Genomic DNA, 23,650 nt, shown 5'->3' on the forward strand with positions numbered 1-23,650 from the left:
CAATGCCGGAAATTCCTGCCTCAGGCCACAACGCCCCTTGGCTGGCTGGTCCGCAAAAGCGCTCCACTCCGATGCTTAATAACAAGAAAATTGTCCCGACACTTGGGGTTCTTCAACTGCCGTGTAAGCAGATCGAGTCATAGAGAGCTGCAATTCATTACTCCGAAATCGTTCCCACGCTCTCCGCGAAAGCGTGTATTAGAACGCCTGCCCACGGGCGAGGGTCCTCATCCGAACATTCTCCTCAGCTTTCATTCTCCAACTGCTTGCGTATTTTCTCCTTTCGTGTAATTGCGGGCCACAATTCCTCTTCCGCACGTTCTGTTCTCGAATTATCCTCTATTCATTTCGTGCACGTTGCTCCTAAACCGCCGCGTTTTTCCATTGCGTGGAGACAGCCTGCGCAGAGGAAACTGCTCAGGGTTACCCGTAAAATTCCCTCCGCTAACCAACCGATCAACCCGATCTCGGAAACGTCATCCTGGCGGGGTCATTCAGAACAGCGATATTGCGAAGTGGTGCTAGTGGCTGGACGAGGGGTGCCATGTCGGGCAGAGCCGTTCCACGCTTGAAGCTTCTCTCACAGCATCTTGAACCGCTCTCAGACCTGAACACTCCTTTCGCCACCGAGAGAGCGTCACTGATCTCGACTGATATACACCCACTCCCGCCGAGCACTAGATACTTTGCAAGCACTAGACACCTCAAGCAGGAGAAAGAAGTTCCAGCGAAGATGTCGACTCAAGAGCCGCATCCTACGCTGCTCATCCCGGGGCCGATTGAGTTTGAAGATGAGGTTCTCAAGTCCATGTCGCATTTCAGGTATTACATGCATCCAGTCCTGTGCTGTGGCAGGTTACTAACACGGCAACCGCAGCGAATCCCACGTTGGCCAACCTTTCGTGAACTGCTTTGGAGAAACTCTGACCCAACTACGGACTCTCTTCCAGACGACCAATCCGGCCTCGCAACCGTTCATCATCTCTGGTTCCGGAACCCTGGGTTGGGATCAAGTCGCTGCGAATCTTATTGAAGCCGGTGAGGATGCATTGGTCCTGCACACGGGCTACTTTGCCGACTCGTTCGCGGACTGCCTCGAGACGTACGGGGCAAAGGCTACACAGCTCAAAGCCCCCATCGGTGAGCGTCCCAGCCTCGAAGAAGTGGAGAAAGCGCTGGGAGAGAAGAAGTACAAGCTCCTTACTGTGACGCATGTGGATACTTCGACAGGAGTACTGAGTGACATCAAGGGAATAAGTGAGGTGGTGCACAGAGTCAGCCCGGACACTCTTGTCATTGTTGATGGCGTGTGCAGCGTGGGCTCGGAGGAGATTCGCTTTGACGACTGGAAGCTGGATGTGGTGCTCACAGCCAGCCAGAAAGGCATTGGCTGCCCTGCCGGTTTGAGCATCTTGATGGCTTCCGGACGCGCGATCGAGACGTTCAAGGCAAGAAAGTCGCGGCCGGCTTCGTACTTTGCAAGCTGGAAGAATTGGCTCCCAAGTATGGACTCTCTCGTTGCGGAAGTACGGTAGCACATACTGACACGAAATCCAGTCATGCAGAACTACGAAGCGAAGAAGCCGTCGTACTTTGCGACGCCGTCTCCGCAGCTCGTCCGCGCTCTCAACACCTCGCTCTCGCAAATACTCTCAAAGCCAATCGAAGATTACTACGCCGCGCACAAGGCCGCTTCTCAAAAAGTCAAGGCAGCCGTGACTGCTCTTGGCTTAAAGCAGCTCGCCTCAAAACCTGAGAATCAAGCTAACGGCATGACTGCCATTTACCTGCCAGAAGGCATGACCCCGCCGACGATTCTGCCCACCCTTATGAAGAGAGGCGTCATTTTCGCCGGTGGCCTGCACAAGGAGATCGCGACAAAATACATCCGGTTCGGTCACATGGGTGTGAGTGTGACTAATGGTAGTCGGGGCGACATCGAAAAGGCAATCGAGGCCTTGAAAGATGGATTGGTGGAGGTTGGGTACAAAGTCCCTGCATAGGAAAGGTGTATCGAATCTCTTGTTGCATGTGAGGAACCAAAAACAAGAAAATATCCCAGTGGAATACAGAGTAGATGACTAGACGCATCAAAAATGGTACAAATGAAGCAACTGTCAGAGAATAAACAACTTCAACACTCACGTCGCGTTCTAGGACTATTTATTGCCATCACATTGTACAGCATGTTCTGTTCCCATCCGCATAAATCCTGACAATCTTTGATATCATTGCGTTCTTGCTTAGTCTAAGTATAGAGCAACCAAAATCCAATTCTTATCCGATACAACATGAGCGTCTCATGGACACTTATCTAGCCGCCATCAATGTGCATGACTGATCTATAGCATTTTCTTACTATGTCAATCGTATCTTTGACCGTGTCCACGTTTCTCTAGCCATGTTGCTTGACTCCTTTGTAGGTTCTCTTCATCCTAGATTTAGAGCCTCGGAGCAAACTCTCTGAATTAGCTTCGACCTTGGTTCGAGCCTTGCTCATGATCTCAGCTGCTGGTTTAATATCAGTTCCGAGCCCAGATTCAGCTCTAGGCTCGGATTGCAGCTCATTCCCCGGGTTAGTCCTGAGCAGCAGCTCACTAATGTACAGCTCGCGAGAATGGTGTTAAAACCGCTCGAGCAGCTTCTCTAAGTCGGACATATCACACGTTGCTCAGGTGAAGTCCGTCGACCTCGCATCTTCGGAGTTGTGGCGACGCGTAAGGCACTCGTCGGTTACTTCACATTGCGGATCAAGCTCTTTCTATGTTAACTTTTGCACGTCCAAAAGCTTCTCGCATTCGACAGCCTTTTTCTGGTCTAGCTCACATAGGCTAGATATGGACTGGGAAGTTGAACCCAAAATGCACCGTCTTTTTGCCAGCAACTTATGAAGCTTTTCCCAAGACTCTGGTCAGAGGAGCTATTAATTGTCTTAGAATTGTAGAGCTTGGCGAGTATGCGAGGCAACAATTTTCTCAATTGTGGAAAGGGTCCCGTTCAGTGCAATGTACGAGATCGTCCTATGTCTTACATTTCGTCCTCGCTTTCGCAGTTTTTGCGTTGGACAGAGACTGGTCAACACCAAGTAAACTGACACAACTGGTACTGTCCATTGACATGAAGCTGGGTGTCGAACGGGAGGACAACACCATTTTTTGTTCCAGCACGCTAAATCCTTGAATTTCGAACTTACAAACTAATTTTAGCAAATGAATTGATGATAGGATTACTGGAGACCTTTTTAAGACAAAGAGATGTGCTCAATTTCGCTGCCGATGCCAAGCTATGAGTCCAAGCTTAGAATAAAAAGCCAGAAAAACCAAGGAATGCTGATGTAGCATTTGAATACCAATCAAGTGCATTCCCTCGAAAATGGTATGCTTTCCTTGTGCTCAGACTTTTCCCGAACAGACAACAGTGACCCACATGTCTTTGTTCTTTCATGGTGCTTCGTCGCTCAAAGGGAAGACGTGGATCAATAGCAGAAAGTTCGTAGAAGAAAAAAATTGGAGCACGTTATGACTCTATTCGATCTTCTGTTCTCGGCCCTGTTCCATAATCCAATACCTCAGCTCCCGCACAACACCTTGTTCAGGAGTTGGAGCTGTTGACCAATTTGTGTATTGCCTTCGCGTATTGAACCATCAATGGAACAACATAGCCCAGGACCACACTCAACACAATGATTAGGGTAGTGGCGGCGATTATGATGAATGCAAGTCGCCATTTATGTCTCTTTTGGTCATCGGTCATGGTCCACGCCGAAGATGTTGTAGAGAGCGAATCAGAGTTCGATGTTAACAAGTTGCATCCGCCTCCTATCAAGCAGACGCTGACTTTACTGCCAGGATTCTCGATTTGTCCAATAACTGACACTTCGCGGTCAACAGGGATGAACACATCGCCAGTACTTGATGGCAGAGCTGACTTCTGGCCATCTCCGGTAGGCTGAGAAGACAACATGCAGTGCTTCAAGCACGATATATGTCTAGCTCTGCGGTAGGGGTGAATCGTCAGTATCTCAGCCACAAAAGTATGGAAGAAAACTTACTGTTGAATCGTCGAAGCCAAACAGTAACAAAACGAGTGCTGGAATGAAAAAAGACAGATGATGAGAGAATTCAGATTTTCCAGGCTCAAAAACATATGAAATGATGCTCTCGATGAGATTAAACTGAAGCAGGTGCACCCCAACAATCACAGCGTAGATATTACCACGGAAGGTGGAACTCAAAATGCAAGAATGTCAGAAGATTTCTCAGCCTCACGCAGAGATCGGATCACGAAGCACTGTTTGTGCCCAAGACAGCAAATTCTCCAACACGGTGGGGATTATACCTTTCACATCCAGTCTACTCCACCTGCATTGATTTTTGCGAACGGTGCCCATGTGTTTGTTCCTATCCCAGAAACTCTACAGTGCCTGGAGCGCTATTGGCCCTTAAGCTTAGTGAAATCATACTCAAACAATCAAAGGAGACTTCAAGAGTCCGATGGGTAATCCTGATAATCATATATTTCAGAAGAAGCCCTAGCTCATATCAAAGAAAGTACGGACCGTGTTCGGTTGCACATTCAAATCTGGCTGCCAGTGGAGTTCAAGACCTCATCACTGACTACAGTATCGACGACTGTCGAGCACGCAGAGATCTCTAAGAGGGGCATTGTACGAAGGAGCCTAAAAATCTACTCACCACTAATGAATAATGCTAAGATCCTAGGCCAGTGTACTCCAGGTTCACTAGACGAAATCAAATCGGCCGTGATTGAACAGTCGGGTCACCAATGATGGCATACTTGCGGGGTTTCCGCTGTGAAGGCTCCTCACATTTCGCTAAATCATATTATCAGCTGCCCCAAATAAAGACGCAAACAATGCCGAGAAATAAATGGAATAGCGGAGGCACTGTGCCCGCTATTCGTCATGCCTTGAGACTCAAACAGGAAAAGAAAACGTTTGTTTCTAGAGCGACGTCGAACCGGTGGCACAAGAGTTGATAATTAGAACAATGGATTGGCTGCATCAGGTCTGCAAAATGACAAAACCGCTTGAACTCATCCATGGGAAGTAGTAAAAAAGAGAAACCTCTCCCAAACAAACGACGTTGAGAGGTTCAGGAGGCATTCACAACGCAAAAACACACAACGTGATTACCAGCTAAAGCCGCTCTGTTGCTGCGTCTTTCTCGTTAACTTGTTCAGCTCTGCACATCGTGTCATCGGCATCTTGTTTGCCCGTTCCATCTTCTCTGTGTCCTGGAAAAACCATCCCTGAGCTTCTTGCATCAACTGGCCACGCTGCTGCTGTTCATAATCGCACAGATTGCCCAAATGATGCATGTAGCGCTTCTCTGCCACACTGTCTAATTGCGACCATTGTCTTGACGAGTAGTCTGCCACGTCGGATGGGTTTACGTAATACTTGATCCCGAGCGTCTTAGAGGTATGTGCTTTGGTGTAAGGTGAGACAGGCGAGTCAAATGCCATACGGGGTCCAGCTGCGGTGCCTGAAGACGAGAAGAGACCGTTTAGTATGGGAAAGACGAAGAGTAGGATGAGAGGGAGGAGAGAGGTGAGTATGGAAGTTAGAGACTGCGGCTGTTCGCGAGCATTCGCACCACCGGGTCGGGCGCGCGGTCTAGCACCGCCGAATTGATGAACACGAATCCCCGGGCCGCCGCCGAGATTGAAAACAAAACCTGGACCTTTTGGAACGGGTTAGCATCTCTGCGCAACCGTATACTAATTCAAGACAAGGCAAAGTACCTCCGCCAAAACCGGCCATAGGACCACCAAAGCCTCCGGCAAAGAATTGTCTGAATAGCTCTTCGGGTGAAAGTTCAGCCTCAAACATTGGACCTCTTGGGCCGGCTGCTGAACTGGCGAAACCATTGGCGAACGGTGACGCACTGGCAGCGGCCGAAGCGCTCGCAAACCTGTTATCCGGATCGTGACCGAACTTGTCGTACTGCGATCTCTTGTCCGGGTCTGATAATATCTGGAACGCTCTCGATACCACTGTTCGCAGTCGCATGTTAGCCTCACGTTCTGAGCACTTTTTGTAACCCGCGTCGGAGCAAAATCTGTGCATAATTGCCACAAAGTCTACCCAGAAAAGAACATACTCTTGAAAGCTTCATCCGCGCCCTCGTACCCGTTTTTATCCGGATGCGTCAGCAAACTCAACTTCCTGTACGCTTTCTTGATTTCCGCATCCGTACACGTGGCACGCACTTCTTCTAGACCGAGTATATCGTAGAAAGCAGTCGGTTTGCAGCGCCGCACCCGTATCACCGCAGCCTTCTGCTCGACGGTAAACGCGCGGCCTGAGCTGCCGTCATGGTGGTCATGTGTGCGGCTTGAAGCACTACCATTTGCTGCATTTGCGTCGCTGCCGCTTGCTCTAGCAGACATGGCGGAGACCGCCCTAGAGATGGAAGACAAAAGCAAAGGAGGGGGCCGCGTGGAACCGATTGCTAGCGACAGCCGTACTTTGAATGGATTTCGGAGGTGCAGAGGTGGGTGACTGGAGGGGTCACGGCTTTTGAGATTGTGTGCTTTCTCTTTGAGTGTTGTTGGATCGGTTATCAGGGTTGCGCGAGGGAACTTGTGGCTGCGGACGCTTGGAGTGGTGGTCTGGCCTCTTTTCCGCGATGCTTGGCGCGGCATGCGAGTCTTGAGGTGCTGTGACCTCATCAGTTCCTCCCGCTCAAGCTCGCAACAAAAACTACATCAACTCATCCCACAATGGCCGACCAACAGTCACAGGAAGAAGCTCTTAAGGGCAACGTGATCTACTCGCTACGAAAATGGGGCGGTGCGCAACTCGTCCCAAGCCTACGCATGCGAATGCATTTGCTAACAAGCCTTGCTGCGCAGAAAGTTCTGTCCCTCCAACACTGCTCGCCACGCTCACCGCGGCCCAGCATTTACGTCCATTCCAACCTCTCCCAATGCTGTTTCCTCCTGTGTTCCTATTCTCATCTTGGATGAACATCAATGGCTTCAAAATTGATGCCGCGGGCGTAAGTGCGGCATGGAGCGGCTTGTATATGCTGATGGCCATGCGGAGGAAGCAGTCTTTCAAGTCGAAATTTGGGGTCAGAGGTTTGGTTCGAGGAGCAACCCTTGGGTTGTGTGCGGTACAAGTCGTTGGTGGAGGCCTCGCTTATACCTTTGGCCGAAGGAAAGAGGAGGACGCGACCAGGGCGACCAAGTAATGACGTATTTCACTCATTGGGACGGGGAAATTCTTTACATAAAGGCAGCATATCGTGTTGGTGTCTGAGGGTCTCGTATCAAGCATAAAACTTCGCTGAGGCGGTACGACGGAGGCATAGTAAAAACAAGGGAAACGGGCAATATGCTGTACACAATAATATCATCAAGACAGAGAGTTTTAATACGTACGGAACGTAACCTTGTAGAATATGTCTTGCATACATGCAGCAACAAGCAATAGGAACATAAACAAACCTGATAATGAGATCTGTAATAAGAAAGGCAGTGATGTCTCTCAGCATTTAGACGCAAGATCCTCAGCACACTCAACCTCGCTTCAGAAGGAGCGTTCCGATCCTGCAACACGAGTGAGAAAATGCCGGTCCTTAAAGGATCCAACAATGACTTTCGTCTTGGCGAATCTTTTTGAACTCGTGACCGTGGAGGAGTTGTGAGATCTCCGAGTCTTCGAAAGCGCCGTCTCGTTTTGAACACGTGTGCGTCCAGCGTTGGGAGAATTGCCTCAAAGCAAGCAGTAAAGAAAGTTCGACTCAGTCATGTAATAAGGCGGCAGCAGAGACGACAGCCGGGACTGAGTGATGACGAACGCAAATGAAGACGCTCGGCGGCGTGAGCTTCAACCGTCATCTGGCGTGAAGCCACCACATTCAGGAACTCAAAACTACGTCGATTCAATAGAGTCAGACGCAGGTATTGACGGTTTGCATGCTCAAGAAGTCGAGCAGTGTGTGGAAGAATAATTGATGAAGACAAAACGCGCTTGAGCGTCGGGGTTGAGAAGAAAAATTTAAGCCAGGATCAGCTTCCACGCGCAGAACGGAAAGAGCAGGGGCGTCCCATCCCTTGCTCTTGCCTGACAGGCCCCAGCCTTACGCCGACCACCAGCACATCCCTGCCCAAGCATCGTGGCTTCCTTCCTTCCACGCATATACCACAGTACTTGCAGTACAAGATGGTACGCAGGCCTTGACTGGCGTTCTTTTGATGTTCTTCAGTATCCGTCCAACAGAACCCCTTCCTACTTTTATGATACTCGCTCGTTCGAAGCCACTATGGTCACCTTCGGGAACATCGTGCAGGCCACAATCTTTATAGGGCCGTGGATTCTGCCTCGCGCACTCGCTTTTTACCGCTCCATTCGAGCTTCGAGCCATACCCCTAATGCCGCCGTCCGAGAACCGCCCTCCAAGGTGCAGCGCTGTCTCAACGTACTTTTTGCCGCCGTCGTCGTCTCCGTAATCCTCAGCTTCCCCTACTTCGCGCCGGAGAACATATTCAAAGCCACCAATGCACGGTTGGGCCTTGACAGCAACCTGCTGGTCTCGCGACTGAATGCCCTTCGTCAAGGCGCTCTTACGGATACGGACAAGTTATTTCTGGAGAAGCTGGAGAATGAGCCAAAGATGTGGCGGTATATATACGCTGCCTACGGCCCTGAGGTTGCTCTTACATGCCCCTTCTGCCAGGCGAATGAACCTCAGAGCTACCTGTACTACGCCTTGCCCGGCATTGCTGTTCCGCATCTGATACACATCTTCCTCCTTGGTCTGATAACCTCGTCTTTCTTTTCGGGTGCCGAGGGTTCTCGCTGGCGCACGCATGCTACCATCGCAGGCGTCGCCCTTGCATTGATCGAATTATATACAACGTGGAATTATAAATGGGAAGCCAACGTAACAAAGCGTATGCTGGGCGAAGTAGATTTCTTCTATGCCCGGATGCGCGTATACAGACATCTTGCGTTTGCAGCCACGGATGCTATCTTTGGCTGGGTGCTGTACTTGACATCCACAAATCGGTGGCTCGTCAAGCCTCCTTCTACGACTCAGCAGCTGAGTGAGGTTGCACAGCAATTGGCTGGAATGCACGCACAGGTCAATCTGCTGGCGAACTTACGAAATGCGACAGTGCGGGACGCTGAATTGAGGCAGGGGCAAGAGATGTACTGGCGACGAGAGCAGGAAGAGATGGCAGGGATAATGCAGGACGATAATGTGAGAAGCGCTGTTACAAGTGTCCTGGCCAAAGATGAATATGACAAAACGAGACAAAGAGCGCGCGCATACGTGGATCAGGTGCTTAGTACAACTCTGAAGGCTCCGACGCCCACATCTTCGACGACATAATACACAGATTATGAAATTTACTTTCGCCGCAAACGAAATTGCTCTTTGACGGGAATTGTCTTCTTTCCTTCTTGACGATAGAAGCTGAGAAATCTTTTGAACCTGACAAGTTCTTGAACGAACTTTACACTCGTCCCTAGCTGGGCCATGTGCTCAGAATCGTATCAGAATGCTCTAGAATCCAGTGAACGGCGTGAAATGGCTAGGCTTTCCAGATTCTAGGGAGCCTTGCTGTATGTTCATGCTAGCATGTCTATTCAAATTACAAAAAAAAATTGAATAAGAAAATGTGTGAAATACTGAAATCAAAGCCCAAAGGATGATATTTGCTTTAGCTGTGCCATTCCTTCTATGTTGTGGAGTCAGAGCCCCGAGGTATCAATACTGATTGCTGAGTTTGAGCAATGACCGAAAACAGAACGCCTCCTTGAGAGTTCACATAATACAAAGACCAGAACGAGGGCCTGGGGACGTCAAGCTGGAGATTCGGGTTTCATGCCGAACACGACGTAACTAAACATGGCACTGGTTAGCAGCGGCGAATTTACCAAAAAAAAAGGAGCATCTATGCCGTCGTGACTCACAAGTGATAGTAGCTGTGGACCTTGCGGTCCTTCACCTGGTTTCTCACCTCCATCAAAAACAACTGCACTCTTTCCGGCGACCAGCCCAAGCCTTTGGTGAACGTGCGGAGGCTCAAAGCCTCGACGCCCTCCGTCATGTTGAAGTACTCGAACTTGCCCACCGTCTTCAGATTCTTGTCCTTGGGCCACGGGCCGACCGGAATCTTGAGGATGTACTCCTCGACGTTGACGAAGCCGGCGTCTTCCATCCGCTGCTTCAAGAGCTTGCATGAACTGGCAGGCGTCCCGAGATTCTCGGCGGCTTCGAAGAAGTACTTGCCCCACATGTCGATGGGACTGCCTTCCGCCAGGCTTCCATCGTCTGAGGTGAACAAGGGGTGCTTTTGATGCCATTCAACCCAGCCGCCGGGTTTAAGATGTCTACACCGTCAGTTCCGACAAATGAGAGAAAAAAAAAAAAAGAAAAAGAAAATGGGAAGGGAAAGGGGGCTTATCGCAGCGAGGACTCACTTGTACGTCTGCGCGATCAGCGTCGGCCAGTCCCGAATGCAGCAGATGAAGTTGCGATTGTGGATGAAGTCGAAATAGTTTTCTTGAAAAGTCCATTCGTCCGTCGCGTCGTCGATTTCGAACCGACAGTTCGGAGGCACCCAGCTAGGCTGGATGGGACTCAGATCGGTGCCGATCACCTTGGAGACCATCAGCTGCTTTGAACCACAAAGCGTACGTGGACTTTTACCTCTGCCGACGGGTACAGGTCGGCGAAGTCAATGGCCCATATGCCTATATATATGTGTTAACGATCATGTCTCACGCCAAAGCTTGGCTCGTACTAACCAGTCCCCGTACCCAAATCGAGCACTCTGTGTGCGCCCTCCTTTAGTGGGCACCAGAAAAGTCGATTGTGGAGTAGAGCCGTCATCATAGCATGCTGCATATCAAGCCTATCCTTCTCCGGTTCATCATTGGGAAAGCCGTACTCTGCATGATATATTTAGCATGCCAACCATGCACGGGGATGCACCGTGGGTGTGGGCAACAAACCCGTCTTCCCGAATGAATGATATCTGGTTCAGATTCAGCTTCACCCTTTCAGGTAGTTTTGCTGCAGGCAATACCTTCGACCATTTTCGTACATGCCCCGGGCGACATCTGATGCGATCGAAAGCAGCGAGCTAGTCTCACTTGCGCAAGCACATCAGCACTTTACATCCATCACTACACGACTCTGTGCCCTTACGATGCCAGATCTCCAAGGGCGGAGTCTCTATCGGTGCTCTTCAAGTTGCCTCATTAGCGAAAAGGCGCCATATTCCGCGTCAAGGCAACTCACATCGACCTCTAGGTCGCCTCCACCAACCACGGCAGACTGCAGGTCGGGGACGGAATTAGCTTCAGACATGGGATCGCTACGAGGACAGATGAGACTGGCGTTGACATCTAGACAAACGATTTGCTCATATATGGCTGTCGATGGGCTCTGGTGTTGTCCGGTGCTAAGCTTCGAATTTTAGCATTAGGTCGAAGTCGGGCCGGGCCACGCGGAAGCTTTCTGGCGGGGAAGTCCAACCATATCTTCGACGAGGATGGTCGGAGCCATGAGAATGATCATGATTTGGTTTTTTTTTTTTTTTTTGCCTTTCTCTTCTAAGCCGGGGATCTTCGCTGTCACAGGCGCTAGGTTGTCTGGTCCTAGTTACAAGCCATTAGCTGCGTACGGTATCCCGCTGATGCTTTCCGTCTATATGCAACCAAGCGTTGGTCTGCCGGTTGCCATGCGAGTCTCCAGTAGCTCGCTTAAGGCTTCGTTCGACTCTCGCTGCTATCATGGACTCTGCCACGCTCCCTGAATGGGTAGACGACATTTCTAGATTGTAGGCAAATGATGCCCACTCATCGTCGTCTGCTTAAGCGCTTCATGCCGCCCAACTTTTCCATTTCTTTTTCGTAATCGTCCGGACCCCCGTTCTCGGTCGGATCCCTACCAAGATGCGCTATTCAAAGAGGCATAAACTAGAACAGGTTTCGAGAACGTCGAGAAGAAGAGTTAGGAAGCACTAATTATTATCTACTTGAAGCTTTCTCGTTGCAATTGCGTCGCACTGGCGTTTGCTCAGTCTGTGTTTTTTTTCGCGGCCACACTTTGTCCAGCAGTGCAGGGGCAAAACGAACTTCCCACCTTCGTGCATTAGAGCTACTCAGTTGCGTGATGCCTAGAAGATCTTACTTCAAGCAGGTTTTCCTCCGGACTATTTCGATTTTCCCAGCCAGCTGGTCGTTAAAAGACCGAAACCGGCCTCACGGGTTCCCATCAGGCCTCTTGTCACTCCGAGACTGTTCCTCTAAGCGATTCCCTTTTGCGTCTTCTGCAAGCAAAGCTTTGCAAACCGCTCCGCCGCGTTGATCCTAGTCACCCGCAAAGGAGGTAGATATGTCTGAGGGGAATTTCCACGTTATTATTATTGGCGCTGGTACGTCAAATTTGATGCGTGTTCGACAGCTCACAAACTTGATAACCAACCACTCATCCCATGCAGGCATCAGTGGGCTGTTAGCAGCGCAGGGTTTGAAGAAGGCACGTCCATTCCATCCATGCCCTTGCTTCTAGATTGGTAATCCCTTGTTCAGAAAGGCATCTCGTTCGCCGTGTATGAATCTGAGCCCTCTGCCGACCACTACCGACCGAGAGAATGGGGCATGTTCGTAGTACCAAACGCTCGGAATTCCTTCCTATAATTGACACTGTGCAGGTCGGTCCAATGGGGCCTGTACGTTTGAGACTAGTCAGCTACGCCCAGTCCGTTGACTTTATTCAGACCTATGTTAGAAGATGTCCTGCCAAAGGAGCTTTTTGATACCGTCAGCAAAGCTGCCAATGACCCGTATTTCACGCCTCCTGACCCAGGAGTTTTGCCAACTTGGAATGGGGCCACAGGTGAGCATATCAAGGATGTTCCGCTTCTTCGGATGTATCGTGTCTCGAGACGCAGGTTCCGTGCGCATTGTGCGCAGGGAATAAATATTTCGGTCAGCATGCTCAGATCTTCCGCACAGTACAACGACAGTCCTAATGTGCCGTTAGTATGGAAAAGTGTTTGATCATTACTCCTTTGATGATGCAGCTGGTACTGTAACCGCGCATTTCAAAGATGGCACTACGGCAACGGGCACTACCTTGATAGGCACGGACGGAGCTCAGTCACCGGTTCGTATGAGTATTTTTGGGCCGGAAAAAGGAAAAGTCACTCCTGTTCCGTATTGTGGGGTAAATCTTCATGTCAAGTATGGAGACAAGGAGAAGGCGTTGTTCGTTCGGCAAAAGCATCCCATTATGACGCATGCCATACATCCGGACGGTTACTGGCTCTGGATTTCTAGTAGGTCGACTTAGAGACACCGCAATGCTGTTGACTGATATCTGGCAGTCCAAGATGTACCAGATCCGAACGATCCGGCGACCTGGACTTTTCAATTGCAGTGCACCTGGAAAAACAAGGGCAACGATGATCCAACCGACTACAAAGCGTTGATGGAGAAGGCAAAGACTTTTGGCGAGCCGTTCAAGTCTGCTTTCCTATGGGTCCCAGAGGGTACACCGTTGTATGCCAACTTCCTGAGCTACTGGAGGCCTCAGCCGTTTGATACCAAGAATGGAAGAATCACATTGCTGGGTGACGCTGCCCATCCAATGACATTCCGTAAGTCAAATGGCCATTGTCCTAAAAGCGATCTCATGTTTACTTCTGTCCTAGAGCGCGGCCAGGGTTTGAATCACTGTATAGCAGATGCTAGGACTTTGTCGAAAGAGTTTGAAGCGGCGAACAAGGGCGAGAAGACGCTGGCTGAAGCGATTGAAGCGTATCAAGAGGAGATGATTCGCCGTGCGGGCGAAGAGGTCGAGATTGGAATTGGCAACACAGAAATGCTTCACGATTGGAGCAGGTTCCTCTTATCTCCACTCATCGTGAGAGGCGGTGACCCAAACAAGCCAAAGAGTTGAGCTTGCACGCCTGTCTGCGAAGAGATAACCTAGCCACTGAACTCATTTCAGTCGTTCGTTCAAAGCAATGCGCAGCGGCTTTACACACACTTGGTGCACCGAATACCCTTTTCACTAAGCGAATGTAATCTACTGGATTCAACAAAAAGAACGTCGTCATCATAAAGCTTTTGACTTACATTCGTTAGCACACTTAATGCAAGTTCACGAGCAAAACTCAACTTTGCCCCTATTCCACCAAACCCGGACTTACTTGACAAAGCGAGTTGCTTTCTTATGATCATTCTAGCCTTATTCGCACAGCCCACAAATGAGTCTACCGTTGACACTTCGTCTTGTTTGCTGCTTAACTGGCCGTGCATTTGCGATGCGGATAAGTTTCCATCCTTCCCGCTTCTTTTCAAGGTCCGAGTACTAAATTACGAGGCAGAAGCGCACAGTCACTTCCTGTAAGAATCGGAACAAAATGAAAATCTGTGGCGAAGTTTGACGTTTTATCCCTGGATCATCCACGAATATAGTACCTAAATTGGAGAATACACTGTAAACGCTGATTTTGGTCAGGTGAATCAGATTTCTGAGTTTTCTGGATCAATCTGTTCAATGTACATGTCAACCAAGCTAGTGAGAGCTTTGCCGTTTCAAGTTAAGCTTTCGAAGACGAGCCCGGCAGTAGGGAAGATAATTGTTAAAAGGCTGTAATTGTTTGTATTACCAACTTCAGTTTCCTTGACTGTTGATCAGTCCTAACCATTTTCAACAGTTTTATACATACGACGTAGTCCACAATGGATCTTCCCCTAGTAACTCGCCTGTCGCACAAGCTGCAAAGATAATGGTGGAATATTGCAAGATAAATACAAAGTTTGAAAATAGAGATTGCTTGCGTCCTGGATGGGATAGGTGATGGGAAGATCACCTAGAGGATGTCTCCCATTAATTTAATCGGACGGAGGAGTTTGAACAGCGGGGATCGAATCTATTTGCTATTTACTCAGTTTCTTCCTAAGATCTTCTCTTGCAGTTCATTCGTGGCCATTTTTCTCAGGATTCAGACAACTCACCACCCCCCCACGACTGCCTTGACTCTTTCACAGCATGCATCAAAGACTTAATGACAAAAGCTTGTGATAATCATATCAGCGCATCTTACCCTTTACAATAATGTACCAACAGGGAGTCTAATGGGATCTTCAAGGAGGAGAAAGACTTTCCTGCGCCATGAAAAACACAGTAAAGCCTACGTCTAAGCCCATAGACAAGGACTTTAAGGAAGGTAGTTTGATACCCAAAAAGACATATTCTATCCATTTCACAATATTTTAGGTAATATATACTCAACTAAGGTTAATCCATATACTAATGTCTCAGTTTGGAATATGTGGATCAGGCTGCGTTGTGACTGGATTGACCACTGCGATATTCACGTCCATGGGAGCATTTTGCCAATTATTGTACTGCTTTTGGCTTTCCCAGACTGTGCCCTAGTCGATTGTTCTCTTGCATAACGGCGTGCATATATGGAAGATGACTTGCAGTTGACGGGCAAGATTTAATTTCACCCAATGTAGCAACAAACTGATTCGGGGCTTACTCCTTCAGCTCAAAAGTTTGTCAGGACAACGGACGAGATACGATATCGTCGCATGAAGAGAATGCGAAGTAGTTTCCGCGTCAGTAAAATATGAATGTACCCCGTCACCTCTAAGTTGGGATTGCTGAAGAAAGTATCACACTCATCGCCCCCTTTTGGGAGAATACATGATACTTGTGCCGTATTTTTGCGTTGAAGTCAATGATGAATCCCAAAGTTCCCAGTGATCTTTAACTTCTGATATGAATATCAAAAAGGAATGAGGAAGAGCGCAAGTATTGATGTCAGAGGACCATAGTGCTCGAGAATTTTTGTCATACATGCAGCTCTTAGAAGGGGGGAAAATGGAGGTAGATTACTCCATGTGTGATGCCGCTCATTCACTAAACAATCGAAGGACTCGCAAAGGCCGAGATCACCAAATATGTCAAAAATGGTCCTGTTAAATACCTTCACGCCTTCCCGCCGCGTATTGAAACGGGTGAATAGCATCCCTCACAAACCAGTCCGGCGTTCAGATGAGCTTCTGCAACAATATGTTTTGGGGAAGCATTGAAGCACCCTTCCATACCAAGTTCGGTACATCCTGGCACTAAAGAAACCACACGGTCGTATGTGTTGGCCATAAATCAGCATGCGTAAACGCAAGGATTGACTACTGGGGTTCTTTAAAAAGGTGTCGCCATGATCCGCTATTTTCAGCCAATTCTGCTCTTTTCAACTCAGACAGCTGAATCGTGAGCGACCATCTAAAGACTCGGCTGGATTTTTACGTGAATTATATGGTCGGCTATAATCGAGTTTTCCCGATACGTTCGCGACACAAGTGGCGCATTTCAAAAACAAGGGCAAAATGACCCTTCAACGCAACAGAAGATGGTCCATTCAATGGTGGTGTATCCGGCCGGAAATTTGGCGTGGTTTGATTACTTTGCAGACATGTTCGTCGATAAAGATTGAAAGGGTTTGAATTAACGGCGCTCAACGAAATGGCTCGAATCCACCCTTTAGTGCACTTCGTGGGGGTCTTTTGATCCCGAGGTCTAGGTTTCATGTCATTTAGTATTTATCTGACAAGATCAACTTTTTCTGATCATGCTACGGATAAGATAGTCAGAAAACGGAGGGCCATCGCAGCAGTGTTGAAGTCCCGTACAAGTATGCGACAGACGTTGGCTGGCAAGAACCCGACCGGCGAGCAAGTCATTTTGAGCACAAAGAGGTGAATTGGTTGGTGTTAGTGCTTGAAGTTCTACACGGCGGCTGAGACTGTTAAAGATGAGGTCGGGGGAGTACTGATGTACCTGAACGCAACGCTCGGGACGGCTACCGCCGGCTCACCACGGCTCAACGTAAAAACTGGGTTGCAAACCGCTGAGAAAGTACTACATCGCGCCCTACATGCACCTGACACGAAACGTCAACCATCTCCACTGCCGATGTCGCGCTGCCCGAGATCCCCAAGGATCCGAGCGGAACCAGTCCGGCCTAGAAGATTTCGTAAAGATTTTGCTAGTCGGTGACATTGGCAGCTCGAACCAGCCGCGTGATAAGAGTGATTGCACCAATCATGGAAAGCCGTCGTCTGCGGGTCGGTCCTGAATCTCGGAGTATATAGATGGCAATTGAACTTTTTTCCTTTTCTTAACAATTGAGTCAGATCCAATATCTCTTCACCCCTTTACTCCTCATTCGATACCCATCGTCGCATTGCTTTGCTCTATAGTCCCTACTTTGCATTCTTAAAAGAGCTTGGAGAGGGCCATTTGCTGTTCTGTTGAATCACTGACAACCAAAAGAAAAAACTCATCCCAGGCTTTTTGCTTCTTCAAATCGTCATCGACAATAATGGCTCCAACTCTTGAAGCCACGCCTCCTCGCACGCCACTTGAAACTACCACTTCGCAGCTCAGTAACAATGGCGTCGCGCATACTCTAGAACAAACGACACAATCATTAAATGCACACGCGAAGGGCTTGCCGCGCCTCGCACCGCTAGATGCCTCGAAATTGCAGCTAACGTACACCACATCGCCACGCACTCCTCCCGTGCCTGGCTCCGCTGAAGAGGCGGCGCAAAAAACATGCACCGACCACATGATAACATGTAAATGGACACACACTGAGGGGTGGCATGCACCCGAACTTAAGCCGTACGGCCCACTGAGTTTGATGCCCACTGCCTCATGCTTGCACTACGCCACGGAATGCTTCGAAGGTATGAAACTGTACCGCGGCATGGACGGCAAGCTGCGGCTCTTCAGACCCGATCTCAACGTGAAGCGCATGAACATGAGCGCAACCCGCATCGCCCTGCCCGGCTTTGACCCGGACGAACTGTTGAAGCTCGTCGCAAAGCTCTGCGCCGTCGACGGCGCAAAGTGGCTTCCGAAGGAAACGCGCAAGGGAGGATTTCTCTACATCCGACCGACGATGATCGCTTCGGATCCCGCGTTGGGCGTGCAAAAACCCAAGGAGGCGTTGCTGTACATCATCTTGTGCTGCTTCCCGGCCATGGACACGAACACGGCCGGCATGAGGCTGCTGGCGAGCAGGGACGACATGGTACGGGCCTGGCCCGGCGGTTTTGGGTTCGCAAAGGTCGGCGCCAACTACGGGCCAACGTTGCTGTGCCAGGGTGAAGCCCGGAGCAGGGGCTACGATCAGATCCTGTGGCTCTTCGGCGAGAAGCACAACCCGCTCATCACCGAGGCTGGGGCCTCGAACTTCTTCGTCATCTGGCGCAACAAGGAGACGGGCAAGAGGGAGATGGTCACCGCGCCGCTGGACGACAAGATCATCCTAGATGGCGTCACTCGCAGATCTGTCCTCGAACTTGCGAGGACGCGGTTGCATGATATGGACGTCGTCGAGCGTAAAATCGGGATCAAGGAGGTTTGGGCGGCCCACGAGGATGGCAGGCTTGAGGAGGCCTTCGTCTGTGGAACGGCGTTCTTTGTGAGCAGCGTCAGCTGCATCAACTGGCGAGAGCAGGAGATGAATATCAAGGTCGACGAAAAGGGCATGGGCCACTACGCGGGTCAAATCAAGGACTGGCTGAAAGGCATAATGTACGGTCTTGAGAGCAATTCTTGGGGCTACATAGTGGAAGAGCAAGCATAGAGAAGGTGTTGAAAAGCGCGGACAAGCTTTATTCGTGGCACGGCGTTTGCGGAACATTCGGGTTGGCATGAGATTTTATGAAGAAAAATATATCCTTGAGCGGGGGAAGGGGTGGAAAAAACAAGGGCCAGCAGATACTGAGATTTTCCATGCGCCGATTGGCGTTTTTGGTAATGCGAGTCCAGAGTTTCGTTACGGCATCGTCCTCCCTGACTTGAAAGCGCAAATTCCATTGAACCGCCCGGAAACTTCCACGTATCGTCGATGTATTCGCTGTATAGTCCGTTATCCAATGGCGTGCCACTGAGCTCGTCACTTGTTCAATTGCTAAAAGCAACCTCCGAGCCTCAACATCAGCCTGGGGACAACATCCTGGAATAGAAAGCAGTGACGAAACCACTGTGACACCGGTTGAGACAAAGATTTTCGACTCTCTTTTCGATGTCAGGCCGTCGAGAAGGGAGAGAAGAAGAAGAAGAAGAAGAAAATCTTGCCTCTCGCCATTGACATCTTTCCCTTTAAGTCACCCCCCTGTGATTTTTTTTCTAAAAAAAAAAAAAAAAAAAAAGACAGGACAATGACCTTCCCCGGAAGAAGGCAAAAAAGTTGGTCCCCCCCCAACCGTTGATACGGGCGGTCTCTGTACTCGGTTCGGTTCGAACATGCGTTTTGTAGCCTTGCGCGAGAGGCGGCCCGTTATCTCGTATCGACATGGCGACGGCTCAGAGTCTGGACGCTTATGCTTAGCAGTCGGCTAGCGTTGTCGAGTTGCCAGCTGAGGTGTACACCATCCGGTCCGCACGTGGGAAACACTTGCGCCGATTGTTCAATATATAGGCTACGTAGCACGTTCGAACCGGAACGCGTCTCTTCCCGTAAACCCCCATTTTTTCTTTCATTTCAATTCACTTCACGCGGGGGAGAATGGGAGAGAAGTCCAAGCTTCCGGCCGCGAATACCGGAACTCATGAGACGAGCACGTCAGCCGGAGAAAGTCTGTAGGAATGGAAGATAAAAGAAGCGATCGCGACTTGGGTCGTGTGGTGAGCTTGAATTCTAAGATCATATACTTGTAGCCAAGTAAAAGTCCATACATACACCGTGCCCGCATCGTCTCATGTGGTCTTCTTCTCCGCAGCAACCTTCGCCTTTGCCCTCTGCAGCCTGTTCTTCTGCAAAGCCTCCATCAACAGTGCGAAAGCGGCGCCGACGGCTTCTCCCACGATCGAGATGACGCTTCCGCAAGCGATGAACCACATCTGTATGCTCACCGAACCGATCGGCGCTCGCGGCCAGCTCAATATCCATTCGGCATAGTACGGCACCCATCCCTTGGGTATCCAGAACATGGCCGTGCGCGCATACCAGTACTGTAGGAACAGACGGAGCACGCTCGTGAGCAGCCAGCGTGCGGTGCCCACCCGCGAATCGAAGGCCGATCTGGTCGATTGAAGGGATTGAGCTGTGCACCCTCGTCAGATCTTCTCACCTCTGGTTCAGGAAGAACGTGCGGGTCATACCGAGTTTGTCATGGTCGGCCGTGGCCTTGTCAAACTGCCTTCTCAGCTTCGCCCACTTCGCAAAGTCGTCTTGTGCAGATGTGGCGTTGAGCTCCCGCTTTAGGCGTATCACCTCGCGGCGAAGGGCTGTTGCTTTTGCAACGGTCGAGGACGTCGACGATATGGGCAGCTTGTTATACAGAGTCCATAACTAGCGGATCTCGTTAGTCTTGCTCTCGTGGAGGAAGCATGTTCGGGAACAACGAGGGCTCACCAGCTCGTTGACGGCTGCAGCACCAACGGAGTTGACAATGTGGACGATGAGTTGCAGCACAAAGACGACGAGAAGCAGGGAAGGCATCTTGACTGGTGTCAAGCTCGGAAATTAATTAAGCTTAAATGATATGTTGTTATCTAGCTACCATCGTGTTTAGGAGCATGTGGTGTGAGCGCATGTACGTTGGGCACAATCGAAAGTTGGCAGGTTTGACGTCGACACTTTTTCCGCGCTGCGATTCCGCTCGTGCTTTTTTTTCGACCAGGCCCACAAACATCAGTGTGGAGGATCCCCGCTCGCAGACACAGCGGACGATGATGACGCCGGATTTGGGAGATCCTGAGCTGGACGACGATATTTTCTGGCAGTCTCCGACAAAATGACGTTGAAAAATACGCCGCCAAGTGAGGAAGCTCAAAGGCAAGCGTACGTGGCGCTTTCACAGGTGTTCGTCAAATACCAACCTCCAGAGCGAGGGCAGGGAGAACCTCATCCGCCATTGACAATAGAGATCCTGCCCAAAGGTATCGATCCGCCGCAGGGACTGTTCATTCTCGAAGACGAGGAAGAGCGGTCGGTAGGCATACCAAAGAAAGTGCTTGTCGCTGCCTTCTTGCATGCGCGACGCAAGTTCATGGCAACAACTGGATCTGAGCGCGAAAGCGAGGTGTGAATTCATGTCTTGCTACTTTCGTCACAATGCACGTGAGATTGATACGTCTAAAGGAAATGCGCATCAGCACGATGGTCATTCTTCTGTTTGATCCCGAGTTCCTCACGGCGGCGAACGCTCGGAAGCAGTACCTGCTCAACATGCTGTCCATGAAAGAAGCGTACGGGCTAATGCACAAGACGATGCTCAAATTCGCAGTCAGGTCCGAATTATGGTTTCTAGACAGCATTCTAACATCGCCATTGCACCGGCAGAGCAAGTCTCCCACGCTTTGGTATCAGAGGGCGTGGGTGTACCACACGTTCGCCGAGCACTGCGATTTCATGCTATCGACCAGAGAGAGCATTCTGGTGGAGCTAGGTATCGTGCTGAAAGCGGGCGAGCAGCACCGCCATAACTACTATGCATTCCAATACGCACGACGCGTCCTACGGCCAGCGCTTGATCGCGTACCTGAGGATGTTCGAACGCCTATTGGATCTTCCGATGCGATCAGCTTGCACCGCGACGTCTTTGATGGCCTGCTCGCATGGTGCAAATCTCACCCTTCTGATACGTCTGGGTGGTCCTTCTTGTTGTACTGGCTATCACTGCGTTCGGCCGAACAGGAAGAACTATGTCGATGCGCCGTCCGAGCCGTGCTCCAATTTGCGGTGGCGGTTCGGTGGAAGGGCGAGGCGCTGTGGTCGTTCTTACGAACGATGTCCAACGTGGACCAGGCTAGCAACGACGCGGGTGACCGGGATGGAATGTGGGTTGAGATTCATGGTGCGATGGCTGACTTGTGCCCGACTCTCATCCGACCGTCCGCGCAAAGTCCAAAGGCACCCGGTGGCTGAATAGAGCTCGAGTAAAAAAGGTAGGCGAAAGGCGCATTCATTGCCCGGACAGGATGCTCATTAAAAAAAATGATGGACTCAAAGAAATTGTCATGTGCATATCAGCAAGGTGTTGTCCAAAAACGGTCAGTAGTTCGGCCGAAATTTGGGGTCTGAAAGGGAAGTTGGCAACTGACGCGTTAGTCAGATCAAGGACTTTGAACAATTTGCCTTTAAGCCGTCAATTCTCTTAAAGGGGGTGAATGCTACAAGAATGAATTGTGTCTTGCAGGCCGATGGAACTATTTTTTTGATTCACGAGTTTTTCTGGGGCCGTGGCGTGCTATTGCTTCTCTCTTTCACAGGCCTGAGGATACACTGTCGAAGTCATGGCAGCTTCGAAACATATCCTCGTGTTGGGGGCTACAGGTAGGCAGTCTGAACATGATCCCTTTCCAGGCCTGGACAGTACGCAGCTTGCGATGGCTAACTTGCCACGATTAGGCGCCAGCGGTCTCGAATTCATCAAGGCTGTGCTAGGAGATCCGTCCAAGCACGTCACACTCCTGACACGAAGCGTTTCTAAACTACCACAAGAATATCTATCACACGGCCAGATTAGCGTAGTACAGGGCCAGCTGAACGATCCTGTAGCGGTGGGCAAGGCCATGGAGGGCGTCACGTCCGTCGTCTCGTTTCTAGGCGCTTACATCACGCTGGCCAACTTCCTCACGCGCAGCACCGACACACCCATCGCAGATTCGCTTCAGACTGTATTCGCCGCCATGCGTGCTGCAGGCGTAAAGCGTCTCATGGCGCTTTCAACGCCTGGCGGATTTCAACAACCCGGAGAGCGGCCGAGCTGGCTATGGTGGCTCCTTGTGCACGTCATCCCTAAGCTTGTCACCCCCGGTGGAGTTGCCGAGATGCGCAGAATTGGAGAGGTGGTGTCTGCGCAGAAGGACCTAGACTGGACAGTGTTCCGGATCCCTCACCTGAACGAGGGCAGCAAAGATCTCGAGGTGAGGACGGGGTTCATAGGGGCTGGATACGACGGATCATGGGAGCTAAGCAGGGCCAGCCTGGTAAGATGGGTGTTGAGGGAGTTGGACGAGGGCAAATGGACTGGACGGGCGCCTGCTGTAGGAAATGCCTGAGAGACGACGAGTGGGCGGGTGAGTGGGGGGCTCAGGTCGGACGCGTTGGGGCTCCAACGTCAACGTTGTCTTGGATCATTGGACGATAGTGCGAACAGGTGGCCGTGCTCTTACGGCAGCTTCGTGTGGAATCTTCGAGATAGAGATATCGCACTGATCTACAGCCTTGCGGTGGCCAGTGCTGTGTTCAGAGGTTGTGCAGATGACGCAATAGGCCGTACGTGAGATCGCCGCAAGCTCCGTGGCACAAGTCGCCGCACCCATCTTGTCGTGATCGTGCCGCCTGCGAGTCCGCGCGCGTATCTTGCGGCGATGACGGGCAATTCTGTTTACGTCACGTTACCCGACAGAAACAGCGTCGAGGCACACGACGGCTGTGTCGCTTGCGCGATTCCGTGGCCCAAGCACGGCGTTCAGCACGTCTAGAGCGGGGCGCGATTTGGTACTGGACTCCACCGTCGACGTCAGACCCTGCATTAGCGTGGCGTCGGAACCTGGGGGTGGCCATCCCCCAACGAGAGGACGGGCTGGACCTGGGTCTGCGAGATGCGTCGGCC

The 23,650-nt window shown here is 50.5% G+C and overlaps 10 protein-coding genes across 12 annotated transcripts; 7 read left to right on the forward strand and 3 right to left on the reverse strand.

Annotated features, from left to right (window-relative positions):
* Positions 1 to 96: 96 nt before the first annotated feature.
* On the forward strand, positions 97 to 2,313 carry PV09_03906 (uncharacterized protein). The gene is made up of 3 exons (XM_016357171.1): positions 97 to 822; positions 878 to 1,503; positions 1,558 to 2,313. Exons 1-3 carry the CDS (start codon positions 545 to 547, stop codon positions 2,001 to 2,003), a joined length of 1,350 nt encoding a protein of 449 aa, XP_016215260.1. The 5' UTR covers positions 97 to 544; the 3' UTR covers positions 2,004 to 2,313.
* Positions 2,314 to 4,818: 2,505 nt separating this feature from the next.
* On the reverse strand, positions 4,819 to 6,717 carry PV09_03907 (uncharacterized protein). Its single transcript, XM_016357172.1, has 3 exons — positions 6,126 to 6,717; positions 5,767 to 6,018; positions 4,819 to 5,705 (listed from the first exon to the last, which is right to left on the reverse strand). Exons 1-3 carry the CDS (start codon positions 6,694 to 6,696, stop codon positions 5,152 to 5,154), a joined length of 1,377 nt encoding a protein of 458 aa, XP_016215261.1. The 5' UTR covers positions 6,697 to 6,717; the 3' UTR covers positions 4,819 to 5,151.
* PV09_03908 (uncharacterized protein) lies at positions 6,711 to 7,528 on the forward strand. Its single transcript, XM_016357173.1, has 2 exons — positions 6,711 to 6,817; positions 6,880 to 7,528. Exons 1-2 carry the CDS (start codon positions 6,748 to 6,750, stop codon positions 7,218 to 7,220), a joined length of 411 nt encoding a protein of 136 aa, XP_016215262.1. The 5' UTR covers positions 6,711 to 6,747; the 3' UTR covers positions 7,221 to 7,528.
* A 642-nt stretch (positions 7,529 to 8,170) lies between these two features.
* PV09_03909 (uncharacterized protein) lies at positions 8,171 to 9,657 on the forward strand. The gene has a single exon (XM_016357174.1). The coding sequence runs from the start codon at positions 8,295 to 8,297 to the stop codon at positions 9,366 to 9,368; it is 1,074 nt and encodes a 357-aa protein (XP_016215263.1). The 5' UTR covers positions 8,171 to 8,294; the 3' UTR covers positions 9,369 to 9,657.
* On the reverse strand, positions 9,462 to 11,541 carry PV09_03910 (uncharacterized protein). The gene is made up of 9 exons (XM_016357175.1): positions 11,286 to 11,541; positions 11,193 to 11,230; positions 11,071 to 11,136; positions 10,997 to 11,019; positions 10,790 to 10,933; positions 10,692 to 10,735; positions 10,463 to 10,641; positions 9,953 to 10,372; positions 9,462 to 9,881 (listed from the first exon to the last, which is right to left on the reverse strand). Exons 1-9 carry the CDS (start codon positions 11,352 to 11,354, stop codon positions 9,842 to 9,844), a joined length of 1,023 nt encoding a protein of 340 aa, XP_016215264.1. The 5' UTR covers positions 11,355 to 11,541; the 3' UTR covers positions 9,462 to 9,841.
* A 166-nt stretch (positions 11,542 to 11,707) lies between these two features.
* PV09_03911 lies at positions 11,708 to 14,190 on the forward strand. Of its 2 annotated transcripts, XM_016357176.1 has the most exons (8): positions 11,708 to 12,423; positions 12,490 to 12,527; positions 12,581 to 12,651; positions 12,703 to 12,720; positions 12,769 to 12,979; positions 13,035 to 13,329; positions 13,378 to 13,650; positions 13,705 to 14,190. In XM_016357176.1, exons 1-8 carry the CDS (start codon positions 12,384 to 12,386, stop codon positions 13,950 to 13,952), a joined length of 1,194 nt encoding a protein of 397 aa, XP_016215265.1. In that variant the 5' UTR covers positions 11,708 to 12,383; the 3' UTR covers positions 13,953 to 14,190. The 2 variants fall into 2 exon arrangements, with proteins under 2 accessions (XP_016215265.1, XP_016215266.1); XM_016357177.1 differs by having other exon boundaries at positions 12,490 to 12,651.
* A 2,951-nt stretch (positions 14,191 to 17,141) lies between these two features.
* On the forward strand, positions 17,142 to 18,905 carry PV09_03912 (branched-chain amino acid aminotransferase). The gene has a single exon (XM_016357178.1). The coding sequence runs from the start codon at positions 17,395 to 17,397 to the stop codon at positions 18,667 to 18,669; it is 1,275 nt and encodes a 424-aa protein (XP_016215267.1). The 5' UTR covers positions 17,142 to 17,394; the 3' UTR covers positions 18,670 to 18,905.
* Positions 18,906 to 19,240: 335 nt separating this feature from the next.
* PV09_03913 lies at positions 19,241 to 20,644 on the reverse strand. Of its 2 annotated transcripts, XM_016357179.1 has the most exons (4): positions 20,443 to 20,644; positions 20,190 to 20,379; positions 19,768 to 20,131; positions 19,241 to 19,699 (listed from the first exon to the last, which is right to left on the reverse strand). In XM_016357179.1, the coding sequence occupies exons 1-3, from the start codon at positions 20,527 to 20,529 to the stop codon at positions 19,785 to 19,787; spliced, it is 624 nt and encodes a 207-aa protein (XP_016215268.1). In that variant the 5' UTR covers positions 20,530 to 20,644; the 3' UTR covers positions 19,241 to 19,699; positions 19,768 to 19,784. The 2 variants fall into 2 exon arrangements, with proteins under 2 accessions (XP_016215268.1, XP_016215269.1); XM_016357180.1 differs by lacking the exon at positions 19,241 to 19,699 and having other exon boundaries at positions 19,703 to 20,131.
* Positions 20,645 to 20,824: 180 nt separating this feature from the next.
* Positions 20,825 to 21,957, forward strand: PV09_03914 (uncharacterized protein; the record flags this gene model as incomplete). The annotated part of the gene is made up of 2 exons (XM_016357181.1): positions 20,825 to 21,112; positions 21,172 to 21,957. The coding sequence occupies 2 exons, from the start codon at positions 20,825 to 20,827 to the stop codon at positions 21,955 to 21,957; spliced, it is 1,074 nt and encodes a 357-aa protein (XP_016215270.1).
* A 368-nt stretch (positions 21,958 to 22,325) lies between these two features.
* PV09_03915 (uncharacterized protein) lies at positions 22,326 to 23,093 on the forward strand (the record flags this gene model as incomplete). The annotated part of the gene is made up of 1 exon (XM_016357182.1): positions 22,326 to 23,093. The coding sequence occupies one exon, from the start codon at positions 22,326 to 22,328 to the stop codon at positions 23,091 to 23,093; it is 768 nt and encodes a 255-aa protein (XP_016215271.1).
* Positions 23,094 to 23,650: the final 557 nt, after the last annotated feature.

The sequence above is a fragment of the Verruconis gallopava genome (genome assembly GCF_000836295.1).
Source record: "Verruconis gallopava strain CBS 43764 unplaced genomic scaffold supercont1.10, whole genome shotgun sequence".
Classification (NCBI taxonomy): Eukaryota; Fungi; Ascomycota; class Dothideomycetes; order Venturiales; family Sympoventuriaceae; genus Verruconis; species Verruconis gallopava.